Source organism: Tachypleus tridentatus, chromosome 2 (assembly GCF_004210375.1).
Source record: "Tachypleus tridentatus isolate NWPU-2018 chromosome 2, ASM421037v1, whole genome shotgun sequence".
Lineage (NCBI taxonomy): Eukaryota > Metazoa > Arthropoda > Merostomata > Xiphosura > Limulidae > Tachypleus > Tachypleus tridentatus.
The window spans coordinates 15,561,671-15,572,041 of record NC_134826.1 but is presented as its reverse complement, the minus strand read 5'-3'; the positions used below and the strand labels follow the sequence as shown (position 1 = coordinate 15,572,041).

Below are 10,371 nucleotides of genomic sequence, written 5' to 3'. Positions count from 1 at the left end.
ATACTACCTTGTTTCATTGTTTTCAAAGTATTGATATTAACCATCCATACTGCATTGTTTTTAAAAGGTTAATATTAGTCATCCATACTATATTCTTTCATTGTTTTCAAATGATAAATATTAGATATCTCTTCTACCTTGTTTCACTGGTTTAAATGATTAATATTGGGTATCCATACTATATTGTTTCATTGTTTTTAAAAGACTGATATTAGGTATCGATACTATATTGTTTCATTGTTTTTAAAAGACTGATATTAGCCATCCCAATTATATTGCTTTTTTGTATTCAAATGATTAATATTAGCCATCAATACTAACTTGCTTCATTGTATTTAAATGATTAATATTAGCAGTCTTTACTACCTTTTTTCATTGTTTTTAAATGATTGATAATAGCCATCTATACTATATTGTTTCATTGTTTTTGTATAATTGATATTAGTCATCCATACTACCCTATTTCACTGTTTTTAAAGGATTAGTATTAACCATCCAGACTATATTGTTTATTTGTTTTTAACTGATCAATATTAGCCATCCATACTACCCTATTTCACTGTTTTTAAAGGATTAGTATTAACCATCCAGACTATTATGTTTATTTGTTTTTAACTGATCAATATTAGCCATCCATACTACCATGTTTCATTGTTTCTAAAAGATTGATATTTGCCATAACTACTACATTGTTTCTAAAGGATTAACATTAGCAGTCCATACTACTTTCTTTCATTGTTCCTAAATGATTGATATTAACCATCCATACTATCTTGTTTCATTCTTCTTAAAGGAATGATATTAGCTATCTTTAATACCTTGTTTCATTGTTTCTAAATGATTTATATTACCTATCCATACTTCCTTGTTTCATTGTTTTTAAAGGATTTATATTAAATATCCATAATGTATTGTTTCATAGTTTTTAAATTATGGATATTAGCCATCCATACTCCTTCTTATTCGTTTTAAAGGATTGATATTAACCATCCCTACTGCATACCTTGTGTCATTGTTTTTAAAAGATTTATATTAAATATCCATAATGTATTGTTTCATATTTTTTTAAATTATGGATATTAGCCATCCCTACTCCTTTTTATTCTTTTTAAAGGATTGATATTAACCATCTTTCTTTTTAAATTATTAATATATATGCAATCCTTACAATATCGTTTCATTATTCTTAAAGAATTGATCTACTATATACACTATACTGTTCATTGTTTAACATCATTAATATTAGCAATCTGTACTACCTTGTTTCATTATTTTAGAGGACTGATTTAAGCCATCCTTACAAACTTGTTTCATTGTTTTTAAATGATTTATATTAGCATACTGTAATGTTTCATTTCTTTTTAAATGAATGATATTAACCATTCATACTATATTGTTTCATTGTTTTATAATGATTTATATTAACCATTCCTACTACATTGTTTCACTGTTTATGAATGATTGATATTAACCATCCCTACTGTATACCTTCTTTGTTTTTAAATAATTAATATTAGCCATCCATATCACCTTGTTTCAATTTTTAAATGGTTGACTTACTCATCCATACTACCTTCTGTCATTGATTTAAATGATTGATATTAGCTATTCATTGTTTTCAACTGAATGATATTAGCTATAAATTGTTTTCAACTAATTGATATTAGCTCTCCCAAATATTTTCTTTCATTATTTTTAAAGGATTGGTATTAACCATCCATACAATATCGCTTCTTTTTTAAATGATTGTTAGTAGTCATCTCTACTATCTTGTTTCATTGTTTACAGTATAGCTTTTTTGTTTTTAAATGATCGATATTAGCCATCCATACTACCTTCTTTCATTGATTATAAAGGATTGATATTATCCATCCATGCCACTTTGTTTCATTTTTAAATGATTTATATTAACCATCCATACTATATCGTTTCAATATTTTTGAATGATTGATATTAACTATGCATACTATATTGTTTCACTCTTTTTAAAGGATTGATATTAGCCATCCATGCCACCTTGTTTCATTTTCTTAAATAATTTATATTAACCATCCATACTATATCGTTTCAATATTTTTGAGTGATTGATATTAACCATGCATACTATATTGTTTCACTCTTTTTAAAGGATTAATATTAGCCATCCCTACTACCTTATATCATTTTTTAAAAGGATTGATATTAGCTATCCACAATATATTATTTCATTGTTTTAAATGATTAATAGTGATCATCTGCACTATATTGTTCCTTCTTTAAATAGTTCATATTAACTATCCTTACTATATTGTTTCATTGTTTTTAAATGATAGATATTAGGTATCCATACTACCTTGTTTCATTGTGTTTAAATGATCTCTATTACGTTGTTTCATTGTTTTTAAAGGATTGATATGAACCATCCCTTCTGTATAGCTTCTTTCTTTAAAAATGATTAATATTAGCCATACCTACTACCTGGTTTCAATATTTTTAAATGATTAATATTAACCACACACACTATATTGTTTCACTGTTTTTAAAGGATTGATATTAGCCATCCCTAATACCTTGTTTTATTGCTTTTAAAGGATTATTATTAACCATCCCTACTGTACAGTTTCTTTGTTTTTAAATGATTAATGTTAGTCATCGATACCACATTGTTTCATTTTCTAAAATGGCTGTTATTACCCATCCCTATTACCTTGTTTCATTGATTTTAAAGGATTGATATGTACCATCCGTACTGTATTGTTTTATTAATTTCAAATTATTAATCTTAGCCCTCCATACTACCTTGTTTCATTGTTTTCAAGTGATTGATATTAGCCATCCCTAATACTTGATTCATTATTTTTAAAGGAATAATATCAAACATTCCTACTATCTTGTTTCATTGTTCTTAAATGATTGATATTACCCATCCCTACTACCTTTTTGGATTGATATTAAAGAATTAATAATAACCATCCATACTATATTGTTTTTTGCTTTTAAATTATTAATATAGCCATCAATACTACCTTGTTTTATTGTTTTTAAAACACTGATATTATCCATCCCTAATATATTGTTTCATTGTTTCTAAAAGATTGATATTAACCATTCATACAGTATTGTTCATTGTTTTACATGATTAGTATTAACCATCCATACGACCTTGTTTCATTGTTTTTAAATGACTGATGTTAGCTATCCCTACTACCATCTCTTTTGTTTTTAAATGATTAATATTAATTATCCTTTCCACCTTCTTTCATTATTTATAAATGCTGATATTCACCTTCCCTAGTACATTGTTTCATCGTTTTTAAAAAAATCATTTAAACCATCCACATTCTATTGTTTCATTTTTTTAAATGATTGAATGTTAACCATCCTTACTATAGTGTTTCTTTGTTTAAAAGGATTGTTATTAGCGATCCATACTATCTTGTTTCATTGTTTTTAAAGAATTTACGTTAATCATCCATAATGTATTGTTTCATTGTTTTTAAATGATGAATATCAGCCATTCCTACTTCCTTGTTCCATTGTTTATAAAGGATTGATATTAATCATCTCTATTCTGTAGCTTCTCTGTTTTTTGAACAATTAATATTAGCCATCGATACCACCTTGTTTCATTGTTTTTAAATGACTGATATTAGCCATCCCTAGTACCTTGTTTAATTGTTTTTAAAAGATTTATACGAACCGTCAATACCATATAGTTCATTGTTTTAAATGATTGATATTAGCCATCCCTACTACCTTGTTTAATTATTTTTAAAAGATTTATATGAACCGTCCATACTATATAGTTCATTGTTTTACATGATTAACATTATCCATCCATACGACCTTGTTTCATTGTTTTTAAAATATTTATACAAACTGTCCACACTATATAGTTCATTGTTTTACATGATTAATATTAGCCATCCATACGACCTTGTTTCATTGTTTTTAAATGATTGATATTAGCCGTCCCTGCTACCTTATTTCATTGTTTTTAAAGGATTGATATTAAGCATCCAAACTATATTGTTTCATTGTTTTTAAATGATTAATGTCTGCTTTCCATACTACCTTTTTATTGTTTTTAAAGAATTAATATTTGTCATCCATAGTACCTTGTGTCATTATTCTTAAATGTTTGTTTTGTTTGTTTGTTTTGGAATTTCGCACAAAGCTACTCGAGGGCTATCTGTGCTAGCCGTCCCTAATTTAGTAGTGTAAGACTAGAGGGAAGGCAGCTAGTCATCGCCACCCACCGCCAACTCTTGGGCTACTCTTTTACCAACGAATAGTGGGATTGACCGTCACATTATACACCCCCACGGCTGGGAGGGCGAGCATGTTTAGCGCGACGCGGGCGCGAACTCGCGACCCTCGGATTACGAGTCGCACGCCTTACGCGCTTGGCCATGCCAGGCTTTCTTAAATGACAGAACACAAGAGTATTCTGTACTAGTAGTTATGTTCCAGAGCATAAAAAATAGAACAGAACAGTATCCTCTACTAATGGATATGTTGTAATAATCAAACATAGAACTCAACAGTACATTCTAGTATAAATTTTTCGTTTTTTTTGCATACTGACGACGAAAGTGAATTGATGCTTCATTCTTATCTTTATATGTTTATACGAATGAAGGAAATTTGTTATTCTTATTATAAGATTTCGAAACTTTGAATTGTGGTAGTTTACTGCAGAATGCAAAATTATTCCAAACTACGAGTTGAGGCGTTGACGCAACTTCTACCGTTATAAGTCATACAGCTGTTGTTTTAGTCTGGTGTACATGTAGTTTCATAACTGTAATCTATTTGTTGATTTTGATACATGTGCATTATATGTGAGAGTTTTTATAAGTGGGCTATGGTTGAGAGAGATGTTGATGGTGAAAGTGATGTGAAAAACCAACAAATGTAGCCATAGATACGTGCTAGTACGATGTTTGAAAAACAATAACCCAATGACAACCAAAGTTTCTAGATATTTATCACTCTATCCATTTCCTGAATTACATAACGAATTTCTGTTGTATGAATATGTCTGTTTCCGTTGAGCGTGAAGTGATAACTTTAGAAATTTTTTTAGAAAGAATAATAAAGGTCAGTAAATTTATTAAACGTTTAGATGAATGGTGTCTTGGTACAGATAATACACTTTATTAAACCATTTAGATGAATGGTGGTTTGGTACAGATAATACACTTTATTAAACCATTTAGATAAACGGTGGTTTGGTACTGATAATACATTTTATTAAACTTTTTAGATGAATGGTGTCTTGGTACAGATAATACACTTTATTAAACCATTTAGATGAATGGTGGTTTGGTACAGATAATACACTTTATTAAACCTTTTAAATGAATGGTAGATTGATAGAGACAACACACTTTATTAAATCTTTAAATGAATGGTGGTTTGGTATAGATAAACCACTTTATTAAACCTTTTAGATGAATGGTGGTTTGGAATAGATAATACACTTCATTATACCTTTAAAGAAATGGTGGTTTGGAATAGATAATACACTTTATTAAATCTTTTAGATGAATGGAGGTTTGGTACAGATAACACATTTTATTAAACCTTTCAGATGAATGGTAGAAATATCACTTTATTAAACCTTTCAGATGAATGTTGATTTAGTACGGATAATACATTTTATTAATCATTTTAGATGAATGGTTGTTTGGGGCATGTAATACATTTTTAAAGCTTTTAGATGATCTGTGGTTCAGTGAAAATAATACACTATATTATACCTTTCATAATAATGGTGGCTTGGTAAAGACAACACACTTTACTAAACTTTTCAGATAAATAGTGACCTGGTAGAGACAATGCTTTATTAAACCTTTTAGATGAATTGTGGCTTGGTACATACAAGAAACTTTACTAAACCTTTTAGATAAATGGTGGTTGGGTACATATATACTTAAACAATTTTTATGAATTCTGGTTTGGTAAAGATAATAATTTTATTAAACCATTTAGATTATTATGCTGATAATAAACTTTATGAAACATTTGATATGAATGGTGGTTTGGTGCAGATAATACATTTTATTAAACCTTTCAGATAAATAGAAGATATATCACTTTATTAAACCTTTTAGATGAATGGTAGCTTGGTAGAGACAATGCAATTTAATAAACGTTTTAGATAAATGGTGGTTTTTGTGCAAATAATGCACTTTATTAAACGTTTAAGATGAATGGTTGTGTGGGGCATATGGTATACTTCATTAAACCTTTCATATGAATGGTGTCTTGGTACAGATAACACACTTTATTAAATCTTTTAGATGAACGGTGGTTTGGAAAAGATATTATATTTTATTAAACTTTTAGATGAATGGTAGCTTGGTACAGACAACACACTTTATTAAAGCTTTGAGGTGAATGGTAGATATATCACTTTATTAAACCATTTAGATGAATGGTGCAGATAATACACTTTATTAAACCATTTAGATGAATGGTGCAGATAATACACTTTATTAAACATTTTAGATGTATGGTGGTTTAGAAAATTTTGTAAAGCCTTTAGTTCAGTGGTAACACACTAAGAAGTTAATTAACTAAACATGTCTGTCATTAGGATTAATATTCAAATAAACTTATTCGACAGTTACATGTTTAGCTCCATCATCTTTATTCATAACTTCAATGTCTCTTTGTTTACCGTGCCACAGTCCTTTCTTTTCAATGTTACACAGAAAAATTATTACGGTGCATTTCTAACAAACAAACATCCATCCACACCCACAGTAATATAATGTGATGGTGGTCATAAGACCAGTTCATGCCTACCAAAGTTGTACTGACAGAACGATTAAAGAAGATATTATTTGGTCAAATTACATGTATTTATTAATGGCCATCTCAATAGCGTTTAATTACTCGCTGATTAAAAGCGTAAAAGGAGAAAAAATCGAAATGAAACTGAATTAAGTTTTGTTGACGAGAAATACAGTTGTTTATATCATCAAGTAGTTCTTTGTTCGGAATTTGAAGAGTCAGAAATATCTGTCATGATGAAGAGTTAGTGTAGGAAATATCTGTCATGATGAAGAGTTAGTGTAGGAAATATCTGTCATGATGAAGAGTTAGTGTAGGAAATATCTGTCATGATGAAGAGTTTGTGTAGGAAATATCTGTCATGATGAAGAGTTAGTGTAGGAAATATTTGTCATGATGAAGAGTTTGTGTAGGAAATATCTGTCATGATGAAGAGTTAGTGTAGGAAATATCTGTCATGATGAAGAGTTAGTGTAGGAAATATCTGTCATGATGAAGAATTAGTGTAGGAAATATCTGTCATGATGAAGAGTTAGTGTAGGAAATATCTGTCATGATGAAGAGTTAGTGTAGGAAATATCTGTCATGATGAAGAGTTAGTGTAGGAAATATCTGTCATGATGAAGAGTTAGTGTAGGAATTATCTGTCATGATGAAGAGTTAGTGTAGGAAATATTTGTCATGATGAAGAGTTTGTGTAGGAAATATCTGTCATGATGAAGAGTTAGTGTAGGAAATATCTGTCATGATGAAGAGTTTGTGTAGGAAATATCTGTCATGATGAAGAGTTAGTGTAGGAAATATCTGTCATGATGAAGAGTTAGAAATATCTGTCATGATGAAGAGTTAGTGTAGGAAATATCTGTCATGATGAAGAGTTAGTGTAGGAAATATCTGTCATGATGAAGAGTTAGTGTAGGAAATATCTGTCATGATGAAGAGTTAGTGTAGGAAATATCTGTCATGATGAAGAGTTAGTGTAGGAAATATCTGTCATGATGTCATAGGAAATATCTGTCATGATGAAGAGTTAGTGTAGGAAATATCTGTCATGATGAAGAGTTAGTGTAGGAAATATCTGTCATGATGAAGAGTTAGTGTAGGAAATATCTGTCATGATGAAGAGTTAGTGTAGGAAATATCTGTCATGATGAAGAGTTAGTGTAGGAAATATCTGTCATGATGAAGAGTTAGTGTAGGAAATATCTGTCATGATGAAGAGTTAGTGTAGGAAATATCTGTCATGATGAAGAGTTAGTGTAGGAAATATCTGTCATGATGAAGAGTTAGTGTAGGAAATATCTGTCATGATGAAGAGTTAGTGTAGGAAATATCTGTCATGATGAAGAGTTAGTGTAGGAAATATCTGTCATGATGAAGAGTTAGTGTAGGAAATATCTGTCATGATGAAGAGTTAGTGTAGGAAATATCTGTCATGATGAAGAGTTAGTGTAGGAAATATGTGTCATGATGAAGAGTTAGTGTAGGAAATATCTGTCATGATGAAGAGTTAGTGTAGGAAATATCTGTCATGAATCCAAAACCCAAAACGACAGCCATCAATTGCAGCAACCCTGACAAGAGAGAACTGGGGGATCGTTGAAGAACTTCGAAACAGGTCACAAATATTAGGGTTCCACAAGTCAATCCATTGAGGGTCCCTACCACGAGCTGAGAGAAAGACTGGTCGGTTAACACTACAACACCAATTCCCAGGGTCGTCATAGAAGTAAGTAACAACATGTAAAAATCTACTTTCAGAAATGCATTCCCTTCATTATATAGCTCCAACCCGAGGTCAAGAGCTATGATAAACTTCCTTTATTATATAGCTCCAACCCGAGGGCAAAAGCTATGATAAATTTCCTTCATTATATAGCTCCAACTCGAGGGCAAGAGCTATGATAAACTTCCTTTATTATATAGCTCCAACCCGAGGGCAAAAGCTATGATAAATTTCCTTCATTATATAGCTCCAACTCGAGGGCAAGAGCTATGATAAACTTCCTTCATTATATAGCTCCAACCCGAGGGCAAGAGCTATGATAAACTTCCTTCATTATATAGCTCCAACCCGAGGTCAAGAGCTATGATAAACTTCCTTTATTATATAGCTCCAACCCGAGGGCAAAAGCTATGATAAATTTCCTTCATTATATAGCTCCAACTCGAGGGCAAGAGCTATGATAAACTTCCTTCATTATATAGCTCCAACCCGAGGGCAAGAGCTATGATAAACTTCCTTCATTATATAGCTCCAACCCGAGGGCAAGAGCTATGATAAACTTCCTTCATTATATAGCTCCAACCCGAGGACAAGAGCTATGATAAACTTCCTTCATTATATAGCTCCAACTCGAGGGCAAGAGCTATGATAAACTTCCTTCATTATATAGCTCCAACCCGAGGGCAAGAGCTATGCTAAACTTGTGTACAGCTTCGGCTAAGAATAAAGTCCACGTGTCTTTCACTGACGGTTGCAGCCCCACGGCCAAGCCTTTGATCACAGAATGAAAGGATAGAGCTGAAACTATTACTAAACCTCGTAACAAAACTTCACCTGTTGAACTTTGCCTACCTGTAGGTTGACCGTCCAAATCTAAAGACCGTAACGTCTGCTATTACATTCTGCTAGTCTGTCATGGGGAGACCTCCGTTCCACCTCGCTGTCCCTTTGACAATAAGCCAATGAGACTGGCCACTATTCATGATTACAACAGTCACTGCTGGTAGGGGCTTGTCTGAAGCATCTTACAACTGTGTGGAATACTTCCTCTAACACGTATACCATGAGCAGCCCAACACAGACTATCAACTCTGCTAGTGAAATGCATGGACATAGTTGCTACCCCAGTAAGTTTCATAACTGTCACGAACTTCGGGTAACAAGTAAAGGAAGCTTACAGACAGTAGCACTCCACCCCCGAAATTTAATAAGAAAGAAAGAAACTGGTTGCCGCAAGCTATAAGTAACAGTGGAAAGGTACCACAGATTAAAGTTCCAAGAAAGAGAAATACTAGGGTTAGAAGTCGAGCTGAAATTAACAACATTTTTATTCTACAAATTACAGTTCCACTCTTACTCGCACAACCAATTAACTAAATTTACGGATCTGTAAACTTGTTCTAACGAGAGTTAATAGTAATTCTCGTCTGTTTTCACGTGATGGTTTATCTATTATTTAAAGCGCCATCTATTAGTAGTTTATTTTATAAACAAATATTCCAGTCTTCTTCACAAGCACACTTCAGTCTAATCTGATAGACATAACAAATACTTTAAGTGGAGAAATAGCGTGCCAGTTAACAAACTTACTTTACTAAATATACATTCTTTCCCTACTATCAGCTATTATCAAATTATGTTCTTGAATCACGAATAGTCATGTAGCGCTGTAAACATCCGAGTTTATTGAGTTACTTAGCATTGAGACCACATATTGTAACATTCAGTACAAGGTTTGATTTTGGTTTGTTTTGAATTTCGCGCAAAGCTACACAAGGTCTATCTGCGCTAGCCGTCCCTCATTTAGCAGTGTAAGACTAGAGGGAAAATAGCTAGTCATCACCACCCACCGCCAACTCTTG

General features: G+C 31.7%; 1 protein-coding gene across 1 annotated transcript; it reads right to left on the bottom strand.

Annotated features, from left to right (window-relative positions):
* Positions 1 to 8,238: 8,238 nt before the first annotated feature.
* Positions 8,239 to 9,897, bottom strand: LOC143244040 (zinc transporter ZIP2-like). Its single transcript, XM_076488015.1, has 3 exons — positions 9,616 to 9,897; positions 9,164 to 9,398; positions 8,239 to 8,588 (listed from the first exon to the last, which is right to left on the bottom strand). Exons 1-3 carry the CDS (start codon positions 9,832 to 9,834, stop codon positions 8,281 to 8,283), a joined length of 762 nt encoding a protein of 253 aa, XP_076344130.1. The 5' UTR covers positions 9,835 to 9,897; the 3' UTR covers positions 8,239 to 8,280.
* Positions 9,898 to 10,371: the final 474 nt, after the last annotated feature.

Excerpts from the sequence above, each read along its gene's own strand:
- LOC143244040 (XM_076488015.1), bottom strand. The coding sequence starts at position 9,834 with ATGTTGTTAATTTCAGCTCGACTTCTAACCCTAGTATTTCTCTTTCTT. Across the intron at positions 9,399-9,615 it reads GGGGTAGCAACTATGTCCAT|ACGTTACGGTCTTTAGATTT; the intron begins GCATTTCACTAG and ends ATGTAATAGCAG. Across the intron at positions 8,589-9,163 it reads GGAGCTATATAATGAAGGAA|CTCTTGACCTCGGGTTGGAG; the intron begins GTTTATCATAGC and ends AGTTTATCATAG.